Source organism: Trichoderma breve, chromosome 6 (assembly GCF_028502605.1).
Source record: "Trichoderma breve strain T069 chromosome 6, whole genome shotgun sequence".
In the NCBI taxonomy this organism is placed as follows: Eukaryota; Fungi; Ascomycota; class Sordariomycetes; order Hypocreales; family Hypocreaceae; genus Trichoderma; species Trichoderma breve.
In genome coordinates, this window is record NC_079237.1 from 3246238 (window position 1) to 3260637 (window position 14400).

Below are 14400 nucleotides of genomic sequence, written 5' to 3' on the forward strand. Positions count from 1 at the left end.
CCAAAGGGCATTCTGTCACAGCGCAAAACACCACACAGTAATAGACAATAGAACCACCTATCTAGCTCTCTACTATGCAGCCATACAAATCCTCGCTATTCCTCTCCCGGGGAAAAAAAAAACTGTGAAGAAGCAGACATACGTGATGCAAGTCACACAAGTCTCAATTTTTTTTCGTTTCCTCTCCGCCTTCTTGGTTCATTCACTGAGACTCGGGCCGTTCGGCGATAGCGTCTTTCTTCAGCCCAGCTTGTTTTCTAAGCTCCGTGCCAAGAAGACAGTGTCTACGTATATGACACTGTATATGTGCCTTGATTGGCTTAGTGTATTTTACGTCATACGGCCTATCTAATCACTTGTACTTCGTAGTATTCCGCAATCCAAAATACTTTCCACGATTGGCTTCTTCAGTTTATGAGATAAGTAAAGGAAGCAATGAAGAAAACCTCCTCCTAATAAATATAAGAAATAGCTATTTACTCGAAAAGGGGAAAAAACCATATGTAACTGTTTCATTCTTCAAACCGACCGGCACAAATATTTATCCCCTTTGCAACCAATTTATTAGCTACATGTACAGGGTAATGTTGCATATGTACCTAGTAGTCGGCATTGAGGCTCTAACTTTAGAGGTCATCTGCTGTTAAAGACCTGTTAGCTCCAGCTACACGTATCCTGGAAGAGTGGCACGGAAAAAGCTGACATCACTAACAGCCCCTTAACAGCCTTAGCTAGCGCATAATCTTCAACAAGAGCTGCAAATTCATGTTCTTTGCTTCATTGAAAGACAGCCGTAACGTGTCACTGCACCCGGAGCTATTGGATAATTGGGGTCCCGGTTCATGATGCATTGCTCGTTTATTCATCTGTGATCAGTAATTGGCTGATTTCTGCTACTACTACTACTACTACTGCTACTACTACTACTACTACTACTACTACAAGTCTTGCCGTGGTGGATCAAGATGCACCTACAGATGATGGCAATAAGCATCCGTTGATTCGCGTAAACATCTTTGGGATAGCATAGAAATAATATAGACATGGATATCCTAAGAGGGGCTCAGATATACGTGTAGAGTGCTCGTAGAAGCCTGCATTTCTTTGTCGTATGGCATTATGGATAGATCTGGGGCCTTGTCTGCATGTACCAGGAGTCTGGTGCCTGGCATGCCGCTGTTGGATGGTGATACTTCGCTACATGACAACTTCGACATGTAGGTACCGCTCAATCTATACTGGAAAATGTGCTCAGGAGTTTCGGGTTGACCGAGAGGTCAAGGAAAATTGTGCTTGACCTTGAGATCAGCGGAGTGGAATGGGCACACCCAACAGGGTGTCACCCACGCGACTCTACAGAGAGTCTTTTAATTCCCTCAAGTAGACTATTAACATGTATCTGCATATACGCCGATGAGATCAGTAAATCCGAGAGGATTAGTAAAGGTGTGCTCTATGGCTGTGTCACATGCACCTCGATTGCCAGCAAATCCCAACCATCTATTGCGCCTGTTGGCCCATTCGCGGTCTCATGATACCGCCAAACATGACCACATCCCAGATAATTCTTCTTTTATACAGAGCTGTATGCAGTTAGATATTCCACCAATAGAGATATTAGGCTGGGATATCAGCGGGACCAAAAAAAAAAAAAAAACTATTCGGGGTTCAAGGATGTAATACAAAGAGCAAGGCTGCGATGACAATTGAAGGCTGCGATTACAAAGAACTTGAAACGCAGCAACAAAAGAATCTACATACATGTATGTATGCTGCAATAATCGCATTATTGACTATGCTAATCTGAATCAGAATTTGTTCGCTTACTTTTCGGTATGCTTGTGGATAGTATTGACGTCTTCACAGCTGTATATGGAGGGAGCAGCATCAAAAGAACCCAAAAAGGCCCGAATATGAGCAAGAAACAAGGCTGTCGACGCCAAAGATAAGTATATACATAATAGATATATAAACAAGTAATAATACTGAAAATAGATATTCAGATTAGAGCATTCAAACAACATTATTAAATACTTTAGCTTGTTATACTTAGCAGGCGGAATCAACTTCCTGTTTCTTCCTTTCCAGATCCACTTGTATAAATGGCGAAGAAAACTCCACGATTTGAGTCGTTGACTGGGACTCTGTCCTCATCTTTATGGCATACTGTGCTCCGCGAGCTGGATATAACCGTTCGATTGTTAAACTCGAATGCAACTGGGTTTTTGTTCATTTTCATGGGTGGGCTCCTGTCTAGAGTCATCAAAACGACCTTACCACTGGCCGAAACGACCCCGTTACTCATAGAAACAGCCATGCTGGGGCTTCTTTGTAACTACATCTTTGACATTGCCAACCAAACGTCGTCTCCAGACGAAGACTACATAAACAAGCCAGATCGTCCTATTCCTGCTGGTTTAATGACCATGGAACAAGCCAAGACCCGCTGGGTGTTAACGTGGGTATTGGGGCCTGTCACTCTGTATCGTCTGTTTGGCGTCTGGCCAACGATGCATCTTTTGCATTGGGAACTCTTGATAACAGCATGCTATGTATGGCCCAAGTGGTTTGGCTGGTTCATGCGCAGCTACTTTGGTTCCTTCTCATACTGCATCCTGGGGCGGCTCTTGAACTCGGTTCTGGCGAGGGATGTGGAAGCTTGGAACATCAGCTTTACCATTGACTGCATCATCTTCGTCTGGTTCATGGGAACAATGCATATCCAAGAGTTTCACGACATCGAGGGCGACCGAAAAAGTGAAAGAAAAACTCTTCCCATGATGCTTTCCGACCGAGGCATAAAAGTTCTTCGAGCAGGCACTTCCCTCTTTGTTCTCGCCTTTGGCACATGCCTTTGCTCTATTGGATATGTAGTAATGGACAAGGATATCAGGATTTTGCCACTGTGCATTCTGCAACAATTATTATCTAGTGTTCTCGCTTATAGGATCTACGCATCTGACGGGCCCGCAATGGATAAAAAGACTTATCGCGTTTATTATTACGGCGCGGTATTGGCGATTTTGTTATGTTTGTGTCTAATAGAGAAATAGCTGATTTGATGGGCGATGATCATTACGCTATAGATACATGAATTTACCCTCGTATGAACAATGCCTTGATGCTTCTCACTATTTCGTACTGATTGGTAAGGTAAACTCGTAGCTATCCAGGCCAGTTGTACACGACCCTTCAGCTTTGACCGCAACAAAAGATCCTACCATGCATGTATCCGCCATTTCATCTCCGACACGGAAAACGAGGCTGGCCGACGACGAATCCTTTTGAACACGGATCCTATCGTTTTACTAAAGTAAAGTTACAAAATCCTTCCGTCAATATCGGCTACTGGCACTACATTGAATGGCTGCTTAAGCTGGGTATACGCAAACAACATGAAACCTTGTATTGTGCGGCTGAATTTGTTTCCATCAATCTTATTGATAGATGGTTATTGATCAAAGCTTTACTTGGGCAAACATAAAGGGCGCCCGCATACAAATACGATGCTATCACTCGGCCTTACCGATGCCTGAGCGAAATTGAGAAGACGGAAACTAATACGGAGACTAACAACACGGGTACATACTTGCAAACAATTCAACATGACGCCTAGACAGTAAGATAAGCCAATGCGGATATGTACGCGATGTAGAGATTTCAATATTCTTGGCTTGTATATACCTACATGTAGTTACAAAAAAGCATTAGCACTCTGCTTTGTATAAGATGCACACTGAAGCGGAGTTTTGGATTCAAAAACTTTCTCCAAGATTCACCCTGCACAAGCATCCTGTCCACTGTCATCTGTATACCTACTTCACATCCCTCACAATGAGACTTCACTGGGTGCTATCCCTGTTGCCTGCTGTCTACAGCATCTTTGCTGGGCCACCCAGACCCAACACCGCTAAGAATCTCGTCGAAACCTTTGACCATTATCCTGTCAACTCCACGAAATCCAAACTGCTCATCGGCAGAAACTCCACTGGTGACACCTGCAAACCAGAGCCAACGTCGCGATACCTCAACTCTGTCACAGAAAGTACGTCCCAACTAGTGATCCAATAGCTTCTTGTCCTGGCCTTACACTGATATTTGCACAGAGTTTGCCGTCAATGGAACTGGAATCCCAGAAGTCGATTTCGACGTAGGCGAGTCGTACGCGGGCCTTTTGCCAATCAGCAACAAGACCGATGAAAAAGACAAGATGTTCTTCTGGTTCTTCCCAACCGTCAATGAAGAGCACAAGGATGATAAGGAAATCGTCATCTGGCTCACCGGCGGTGTATGTTCGACCTAAAGTATCTCCTACCCCTGATTTCCATTTGCTGACCGAGCCCAAACAAACAGCCCGGCTGCTCGTCTCTCATTGCCTTGCTCCAAGAAAACGGCCCCTTTTCCTGGCAACCTGGAACCTTGAAGCCGAAGCGCAACCCTTGGAGCTGGCACCTTCTCACCAACGTCGTCTGGATCGAGCAACCGATCGGCACGGGCTTTTCCGAGGGCGAACCCAGCATCACCAATGAGGACGAGCTAGCGGCCCAGTTCATGGGTTTCTGGCGCAACTTTGTCGACGTTTTTGGCTTGCATGGCTGGCGTGTCTACATCGCCGCGGAGTCGTATGGCGGCTTCTACGGTCCATACATCTCGAGCCACTTCATTGATGCCAACGACACGGATCATTACAATCTGGCAGGCCTGATAATTTACGACGGAGCTACAACTGTCGAAACTGTCCAATACTACCTCCCGATTCTGCCCTACATCTCTCGCCACGCATCTGAGTTTGCTCTTGATGACAATACGTTGTTTGTTGCCCGCCAAATCTCCGACGAGTGTGGTTTCACCGAATTTTATGACAGGTATCTTACGTTTCCTCCATCAGGCACGCAGCCCATCATTGATCCTGTAACGGGCATGCTGCCCAACGTCACGTCCATTACAAACACGACTTGTATCGAAACGTTGACAGAGACCGTCCAGAACGGGATTCTCAAGACAAACCCCTGTTTCAATATTTATAATATTCTCGACCATTGCCCTATGGTCTATACCCCTATCGACGATCCCTATTCCAGCAGTACAGACAATCCTTATTTCAACCGCGCTGACGTCAAAACGGCCATCCATGCTCCCGCTTCGGCTACTTGGCACTCGTGCGTTTCACCTAGTCAGGTCTTCAAACCTAACGATAGCTCTCTGCCATCAGGCCAGAAGCAACTCCCACGAGTCATTGAAGCAACCCAAAATGTCATCTTCGCCCATGGCGATGCTGACTGGGTCATTCCCATGGATGGTGTCCTCTTGGGCATCCAAAACATGACATGGGGCGGGAAGATGGGCTTTCAGTGCAAGCCAAAAGATCCTTTTTATGTTCCCCTTTACGGCTTCGACCCCTTTGGCAATCAGACCGTGTATTACGCTAGTGACATGCTAGCCGGGACGGGTGTTATGGGGACAGTGCATGAGGAGCGAGGATTCACTTTTGTGGTGACCAAGTTGGCAGGACATCAAGGGCCGGGATATGCTCCGGCTGCCTCGATTCGACATTTGGAGAAGCTGCTGGGGAGGGTCGACAGCCTGAGCCGAACGGAGCCGTTTACGTTGCCGGAGCTGAGGAACATTACGCAGCTTGAGGAGCCTCTCGGGATGGGAACTGTGCACATCCCGGAAGGTAAGGGGTCGACAAAGCCGTTGGAGGGTTAGATTAGCAGAGTGAGATGATTGGGGGAGGAACTGGAGCTGTATGAGTTGGAGGGTCAGGATATCTAGATGATGGTGATGACTGAGGAACCGGCGCTGTTGGAGTTGGAGGGTTAGTTCAGATGATGGAGGTGATTGGGGGACTGGCGCTGTTGGAGTTGAAGAATAGTTGTTGAGAGCATGGAGGAAGAACACGGGTTGAAGGACTCAGGTATGGCACAACAAGGTATAACATGGCACGGCATGGTACGGCATATCAGACAGTAGATAGACCTTTAGAATAGAGCCTTTAGAATAGACTCGCAGACTAATATTGCACTGCGCTGCAGAAGCGCACAGCATCTACGATGAAGCTATAGGCAGCCTCACCGCATGTACACCAGTTGTCGTCCCTTTGTGAAAAACACCCTCAACAAGTGCTTCATCACCACATTCCCTCCGTGGTACTGCTTCAGCAACTCCCTTGCAAACACCTTATCGTGTTTCACAGTGTACTCCTTCAGCTCCCCCACAGACTTGAATATCCTGACCTTCTTCCCCTCATTCTCATCCCCGCCTTTCCTGCCCCAGTCTATCAAATCGACAATGTTGACGTGCGTGGTCCGAAGAATCTAATCATCAAAATGCTTCCCATCAGCCTCTATCAAAAGAATCAAGAGAAATAGAGGAAACACATACCTTTTTGCATTCTCGAATCTTATCCGGCGGATCAACCTCCCCTACCGCCTTACAAAGCGTCCTCCAAGCCGTCAAATCCTTCTCATCCCCAAACCACATCTCAACCTCTCTCACAAGCGCCACCTGATATCTCCCCCATGCATGATTCTCCTCATCACTCCTCCTACCATCAGGCGAAAGACCCTTCCAGTCCTGAAACCTCCTCAGTTTTTTCCACGAGGCTTCCGGCGACAAATGAGGATCGTACACGAATCCCGTAAACGAAGTGAAGAACCCATCCAGCGGCGTCTCTCGCACTTCTACCTTCCCTTTGCCCTTCCCCTTGGTATCTTTCTTCTTCGACTCACCGCTTCTCTGGCTTGAATCGGGCTTGTGCTTCCCCCACATATGGCTCTTCAAAGCCCTCTTCGTCAAAAAGTCCTCCCACTGCCCATCCTCCAAACACGTCATGCACGCGAAATGCTTCTCAGACGAAAGCACATGCATCGTCAACCCCTCCTGCGACTCAAACTCCGCCTCGCAGCGCACGCACTTCCAGACATCTTCCTCCTGTTCCATTGTCGCCGCTGGGTCTGGGTCCGAATCGTGCGCTTTGCTGTCTCGTAGATGCATCGCCAGCGCGGCGTCGTTTTTGAACACTCGATTGCAGGGCGCGCAGAAAGCCATGGTATGGTATCATAAAAAAATACCATCAACTAATCTAGAAAGAAGAAAGAAGAAGAGAGAGAAAAGAGTAGAGAGAATAAAACCTCGAGATGATCTTTTTCACGCTGGGAGGCCCATCACTTTCTCCTCACCTTTCTCCTCACCTGCGCCCAGCCATAATGCAGCCAAAAGCACCTGACAGCTCACCTTCCCCTCAGATATATAGAAAAGGGTGCTGAGAGATGTATTGATTGGGCGACTCATTCCCTACTCCTCATAGGACTCGTGTAACCGCTCCAGGCAGCATAGATTAATTCTTGTTGGCCGAGCCTTGCCATGGGGTAATATATATACCAACGGCTGCCCATCCATTTCAGACGGACCAATCGTTGCAGGACAGACACACCATCATCTATGCAAAACGCTGTTTTAAAAAGCCACAGTTACATCACTTGGGACGGCGAGGGGACACACAGATTCTGCAAAGCGCTGCTTCATTCATCAAACCAAAGGCGACTATGCCAAACTACATACTCATCGCTTCCAGCACGTTGGCCAGCGCGCTTGATCCCCATGGTAGGGAAACGCTGCCAGACAAACAGCACCGTTGACAACCTTTAGCTCTCAGACTCACAAGCATAAATACAAATGGACAAGGAAGAAGAAATGCCATCACGCCGGGCTGGACGGATCGCCCATGCTACCACTACCACCGCTGCCACCACTGCCTGTGCTCCGTCTGCTGTCGTGCACGCCGAACCGCTTCGTGTACATGGGGCGTCGTGAGATGCCCATGCCGACGGGAGAACGAGGCTCCTCATCGCTCGGCTGGGTGAAACCGCTAACGTCGCTGAGCATACTAGAGCTGCGACCTCGCGATTTGGCGCCGCGGAGCTCGAAAGAGGTCATGGGCGGGGATTGCCAGGCTGCCAAGCCGGGAGGACCCAGAGAGAGAGACGTGGAGGAGTGATTCTCGCCATTTACGCCTCCCCAGTAGTTGACACTGGCAGGGAAATGCGCGGGAGCAGCGGGATTGGGATTCCAAGGAGTTTGCGGCTGCTGTTGCGGCGGCAACTGCTGTTGCTGTGGCTGCGGCGAATGAAAGGGAACGTGGACGGCTGACTCGAGTGAGGCCATGTCAACAGGCAAGCCGTTGGCCTGGCTCATGTAGCTTCTAACTGTCTGCAACTCGTTCTGGAGGCTGCGGAGATGCTCAGCCTTCATATTGTTGTTGGCATAGCTCTGCCCCAGCTGATCGTTGAACGACTTGTCCGAGTTGACAATCTGCTCCTGCCAGCCTGCACGTTCACGCTTCCGGCGCTCCACCTCGTTGAGACCCCGGTTGTTTGCATCGGTGATGTTGGCGAGCTCGTTTTCAACCTTGGCAATGCGAGTGGCAATCTTGTTGCGCTTGGTATTGAGGTTGCCCTTCTCATTGTCCTTGGATTGGACCTCGCTCTCCAGCGTTGCCTTGTACTCGCGGAAACTCTTCTGCGCTGCATCATAGAGCTTCTTCTCGCCCGAGTAGGATCGCTCCATCTTCTTCTTGTTCTCGGCTAGCTCTGGCGAACCGTCAAACTTCTTGAGCTGTTCGGCTTGAGTTTCCGTATCGCGTTCGGCCTGTGCTTTCTGAGTCTCTTGCTGGCGGATCTTTTGTCTATACTTGTCATCGCTGTGGCCGGCCGAGGCTAGTTGGTTGTCCGTAAGCTCGTTTTCCTTCTTGAGAGCGTTGATTCTCGATTTCCATTCTTTCCGCCACGTCTTGAGGCGATTCTTCTCGTCGTTGAGTCTGACTTCTGCGGCTGCAATGGAGATGCTTAGAGTAGTGGCGGGGGAATCGGGTTGTAGTGACTGCTGAGAGCCAGACACGGCGACGGGCACGTTGCTATTCTCTCTGGCGGGTTCTTTGATGGTCCGGATACTTGTGGAGAAGACAACCTTGTCAGTCCTGATATCCACAAACTCACAGACGTATTTGGACGATGGGCGGAGGCCATAAATGTCTCCCGTCCAACGGGTACCGCCTCGACCGCCATCGTCTGCTTCGACAACAGGAAAGATGCGTGTGGGTTGCCAGAATGCGTTGTTCACTTTGACGTAAAAGGGCTTGGACGTATCGACACCGGCCGGCCGCGTGATTGCGTGTCCGTTGGCGGTGGTGGGGAGTGGCGGTTCGTCGTCTAAATCCGGAAAGTGGCTCGTGTTAAAGCATACTTCGTCGCTACCGATATATGAGATCCATATCTGCTTGGGTTGTGTATTGAAAGGTGCGTTTCCTAGGTTGTGAATGTCCGTCGTGTTGACGCCGAGCGATTTCGAGGGTACGTGGGACGACTCGTATTCCTTCATGACAACAATCTTTGTGCTGGCCAGGGCAGCCCATAGCGGCTGCTGCAGCCTGACCTGCGTGCTTTGCTTTCTTCTTTTCTTGTTGGTGGAGGCGGGGGCGGCCGGTTGAGGGGGGCATCCAGTCTCCGTATCGGGGGTATTAAAGCCAGTGTCGTGGGCAATCTCGCCGTTGATGGAAATGGTTGCTACGGGCTTCCCTGCTTCGGGATCATGCTGGCCGGACGCTGCGTTGGCCTTTTCCCTCCTCAAGTACCACTCACGAATATATCTTACGAGTCCCTGTGTCAGGATATGAATAGCCAGTCCGCTCCGAACCCACGCAAACGCACTTCTCTTATCGTGCATGACGGAGGTCGATTCGAACGTGCTGCTCAGGGCAGAAGGCACCTGCCAGTCCTCGGGGATGTGCCTAGCAAGCCGGGACCAGTGGGTTCTCGTACTGCGGATGACATGGTTGATGACGATCCAGATGAAGCAGGTAGTAAGGCCTCGGGAGCCGCCGTTCCTATACGTAGTGCCGCCGCCGAGGGTGATGGCGATGATGGGTTTGGCGAGATCCAAGATAGCGTCCTGGACCGGCTGCCACAGAAACAGCCAGACGAGGAGGAAGAAGAAGTCCATGCAGACAACGGTGACGAGGGAGGGCATGGTGGAGTGGCCATCGAAGATTTCGGCAAAGTTGAGGTTGATGCCGGAGCTGGTGGTGACGGGGGGAACAAAGGTCAGACAGGTAAAGATGCCGTAGATGATGGAGAGGGAAAGCGTCGGGAGCTGCATGAGGATGATGAGGATGGCGAGCGTGTCCTGCACAGGGAGCGTCTTGAGGACGGTGGCCACCATGTCGATGGGTCCGGAATCGCGGTGGACGTCTGCGTTCTTGAGGGCATTGACGTCGATCTGGCGATGACCGCCGTCGACATTGGCAGCAGAACCGGAACCTATATGGGAGGTGCACGACTCGGACGTGGACGTCTCAGAGTAGTTGCCGACGGAAGCCCTGCGAGCATCGGTGGAGCGGTCGTGGAAGTCGATGGCGGCCTTGGAGACGCCGTTGGGCAGCACAAACTGCGGCCCTGCGTGGCCCGCGCCATGGTCGGCCGGCCTCGCAGGGCCCTCGGGAGGATTGAGGCTCTTCCTGCCAGTAACTCGCTTTGCCGGGGCTACGAGCCCATTCTCCTTGGTGTCGCGATGAGCGGCTCCTGACTGTCGCTTGCTCGATCCCGATGCGCGAGGCATGCGCGGCTGCTTTCTCTCCCCCCACTGACTGCCGAGCAACCCTGAAGACCTGTTTCAAGGCCAGGGCCAGCAGCAGCGGGAAGGGGATTGTTTGCTTTCCTCTGGCTTCAGTCTGCGCGTGCTGGTTCTGTCGGCGTGCTGGAGTCGGATTGCGGGAAGGATTGTTGCCCTTATTTTTTTGGTGGTGGGGGAGAAGGTGAGTCGAAGTTGGTTTGCTGATAATTGCAGGATGTCGTCGTCATTCGGAGACCGCTGGCGTGTGTCTGCGGCTGGACAAGAGAGGGAACAAGGAAAGGCACTTTGCACGGTCCAAACAATGTGCCGTCGGTGGGCGCTGGTCGAGAAGCCGTCGTCGTTGCGAGGAATTCGGGGTGAAGGAGTGAGATTTTGACCCCCCAAGACAGAAGCTGCTGGAAGTGGTAGAGGAAGCGAAAAAAAAAGAAAAGCAGCGACTGTACCCACGAACCGGGGAATATTAGAGCGTGGTAGAGGGGGCAAGCCGCCGTGTTGCAGGGCTTGCAGCGCCAGAGCTCTAGGGCCTTTGGGCGGGCTTCCAGGGCACAGGAGGCGCTAGGGCGGGCCCTGGATCTACCGTTCTACAGCGCGCTAAGGGGGCATGTGGGGATTCACAAGCCAGCGGATGTACTGTACAAGTACCTGTACTCATACTTTGCTTCCAGTCGGCACAAGGCACATGCAAGCGCAAGCAACTGGACGGGCATCTTGCGGGTTGCAGCCCCTGTCCCTAAGTCATTCTCCCAGCTGGATTTGAGAGCGCGAGGAAGCTGGCAATGTAATGCAATGGAACGAAGCGGTGGGTTTGCTCATGGCTTTTCCGGCTGACGCAATCCTCCAGAGGCGTCGGACAGCAATCATGTCTTGGATCAATTTTAGCATTTGATCGAAGGCATCTGATGGGCTGGGCTCGGCTACTAAAGCAGAGGTACTTTGACGGAGTATTAGGAGGTACTCTCAGCGACGACTTGTAGCGTCCGACCGCTAGGGCCGGCGAAAGGGTACAAATGCAGTGCAGTTCGAGGTACAAGTCAGCAACGTACATGTACCGTACTGTGCTCCAGCCTTTGGCGCCGCCTTCAATGTTTTCTGACACATGACAGAGCCACGACATTCGAGGAGCACCTTAGGTAGATAACAAGCATAATCCACTCCGGGTGATGAGCACAGTACAGCAAGTGGTATAATACCGGACCAGCATACCTTGACGATTCACAAGGCTACTAAGCTGGATTGATCACGGCAGAAATGCCCATAACTCGCTGCAAGCGCGGCAACTAAAGTAGACAGGGGAGGAAGTCGATAGGCCTCTAGTGTATCCCTTGCAGCTCTCCGGGACGCCGAGTGACCTCCCCCAGCCGGTATGAACTCGAGCCAACGTCCGAGCATTCAATTGTCAAGTACTGTACCTACAAGCCGAAATAGCAGCGCCCCAAGACCGAACGGTGCAAACAGCTGTGGGCTTTTTCAGCGCCCCAGGAGCAAAGCAGCTCCAGCGGTCGTCGCCCCCGGAGCCGCCGGATCAGCGGGCCACGGGCAAACGATGCAGCAACTGATCCTTCTGGCAAAGCCCATTTTAGCGCACAGCTGAATCTGATGTTTGGCTCATAGGCCACGTCGGGACTTGAATTGAGGCTGTCGGCTGTTCTTGGCCGGAAAAACTCTCGATAGGCTGGCGCGTGGCCTAGGGCAGGTTAAGCTTTTGCCATGCGGTACGTACCAACGGAAAGGAGGCCAGCGGCAAGGGATCTGACGTCGCTGCCAGCCCCTTCCGAGGGGGACCCCAGTCGCCATGTTGTTGGTACTTGCAAAGTGTAAGTGAAATAAAGCAGCGTCAATAGATCGTCAGATGTGTACAGCAGTAGAGTCGTACTGTAGCATAGGCTAAACCAGCAGCAATTGAGAGATATAAAAAAAGTCCCTGGCCATAAGCCGCAATTCGCTCATCTCGTGCTGCTGCCATCCAGGAAGACCAATCACCATTGGCACAAAGAAAAAGCCGATGGGCACGCGCTCCGTGTTTCGAAAGGACGCTTTCGTACATGTACTCGGTACATCATCCCGCTTGCACGTGCAAGCGCTGTTCAAGGGACCCCCGCTTTCAGATGTTATGTTTCTTTGCAAGCCAAATTTAATAAGAAAAAAAAAATGAGAAAAAGAGAAGAAATCAGCTGTCAAGTCATTCTCACTCTCACGCTACCGCTAATGTCGCACAAGCTTCTTCTTCTTCGCTCTCAGTTTTCAATCGTAGGCGCTAACAGTTGAAAAATCTCTGGTCCGATGGAGCCTCTAATTTCCCTGCGCAGACTCTTTCTTCACGCTCTACAGTACGAGTACAGCGATCACGAAAAGTGGGGGGTCCTCATCGGAAACACACCGACACGGTCCTTGTACTGTTTGCTGCTAGTTGCTAGCAATGCTACTCCGTGCAAGCTGCATCCCTGACTGAACTGCCGCTGCACATACAGACGATGCCTCAGTCCTCATCCCACTAAAGGGGGTTGGAATCAGCGTGACATTGAAGCGGCAGACAGCAGGCGAGTCACTGCATGAGTGCTGACTCTCGCTCCCATGCAACTTGCACTTGGCCTGTTCTGACCGCTCCTTGGCCTTGACCATTGGCATCGCATCGCATCGCATCGACCTTTTGCTTGCACGGCCGCTAACGTAATCGTGGTCCAAGGGTCAAATCTCCGATCCAGCCTCTCAGCCGCCCGGAACGCTAAATCACCAAGCCAGCTGACGGCAATCCTTCTAGTCTTGGGCGAGGTTGTTTGTGTGGGGGAGCAGAGACGGAGCAAGATGGGGGGGAGATAGAGAGGCAGAGGCAGACAGACGGGCAGACAACCTCACCAGCTCTCCCCCTCGAATCGGCTACTCGCTTACTTACCGACCAATTCCCTCTGACAATATCCTCGCACCGTAATACGGAACGCCTCTTTTGACATGCCGCAAACGAAGGATGCCTTGCCTTGCCTTGCCTTGCCTTGCCTTGCCCTATCAATGAGTGCTAAACAATGCTCAAGAGCAGGGTTGAAAGTCGGCTAGCTGCCCCTCCTCGGGTCACGATACCCCGCGATACCCTCGCTCTCGTTGCCTCAAAGTGATCGTCGTCGACTAGCCCATCTTCTCAGACGCGGACGAGCGGCTTGCGACCAGCGTGACCTCCTGGCTTTATCGTGGGCTTTGGATGGTGTCATTTGCATTGAGCCGGCAAGACGACGGCATTAAGGGGCTGCGGCTCCGATCTTGGGACGTTCAATTCCTTTCTACATGGAGCTTTTATTCCCGCGACATTCGCCCTACCTGCTGCTAGCTGTCAGAATCCAGTACTACGGTACTACTATTTTACTGACTCACTTAATTATTTGACGTCTATTAAGTAACACCCGACTACCTACCGACCTAATCTATCCCCTCCGTATCGGCACCGGGCATCGCTTGGGGCGGCGCTCACAACCAACACACTTCCTATCCCGTCATTTCCTATCCCGTCATTTCCAGGGCTGGGCGCGGTTGGGTTCGGCAGTTCTGGCTGATCCCAGAACCTTGGAATGGCGTGTTTGGACTGCTACCTTGTGAGGTAGTACAGAGTACTTGGCAATCTTCTTCCTCTGCCCGTCCAACCAATAGGTCTTAAGGACAACCCCCCAACCAATAACCTTCTTGAGGACAATCCCCCATGCCGCAAGATGAGGGGGTTCCATCAAACACGCGACTTTTGTGTCTAAATCTGTGCCCGGTGAAAAGCGCGGCAATTGGTGAGCGGGG

General features: G+C 51.1%; 4 protein-coding genes across 4 annotated transcripts; 2 read left to right on the top strand and 2 right to left on the bottom strand.

Annotated features, from left to right (window-relative positions):
* Positions 1-2315: 2315 nt before the first annotated feature.
* On the top strand, positions 2316-3053 carry T069G_09893 (ubiA prenyltransferase family domain-containing protein; the record flags this gene model as incomplete). The annotated part of the gene is made up of 1 exon (XM_056177103.1): positions 2316-3053. One exon carries the CDS (start codon positions 2316-2318, stop codon positions 3051-3053), a length of 738 nt encoding a protein of 245 aa, XP_056025581.1.
* Positions 3054-3834: 781 nt separating this feature from the next.
* T069G_09894 (serine carboxypeptidase domain-containing protein) lies at positions 3835-5709 on the top strand (the record flags this gene model as incomplete). The annotated part of the gene is made up of 4 exons (XM_056177104.1): positions 3835-4045; positions 4107-4288; positions 4354-4808; positions 4866-5709. 4 exons carry the CDS (start codon positions 3835-3837, stop codon positions 5707-5709), a joined length of 1692 nt encoding a protein of 563 aa, XP_056025582.1.
* Positions 5710-6071: 362 nt separating this feature from the next.
* T069G_09895 (uncharacterized protein) lies at positions 6072-7050 on the bottom strand (the record flags this gene model as incomplete). Its single annotated transcript, XM_056177105.1, has 2 exons — positions 6072-6317; positions 6385-7050. The coding sequence occupies 2 exons, from the start codon at positions 7048-7050 to the stop codon at positions 6072-6074; spliced, it is 912 nt and encodes a 303-aa protein (XP_056025583.1).
* Positions 7051-7701: 651 nt separating this feature from the next.
* Positions 7702-10614, bottom strand: T069G_09896 (uncharacterized protein; the record flags this gene model as incomplete). Its single annotated transcript, XM_056177106.1, has 2 exons — positions 7702-9209; positions 9255-10614. 2 exons carry the CDS (start codon positions 10612-10614, stop codon positions 7702-7704), a joined length of 2868 nt encoding a protein of 955 aa, XP_056025584.1.
* Between the last annotated feature and the right edge of the window lie 3786 nt (positions 10615-14400).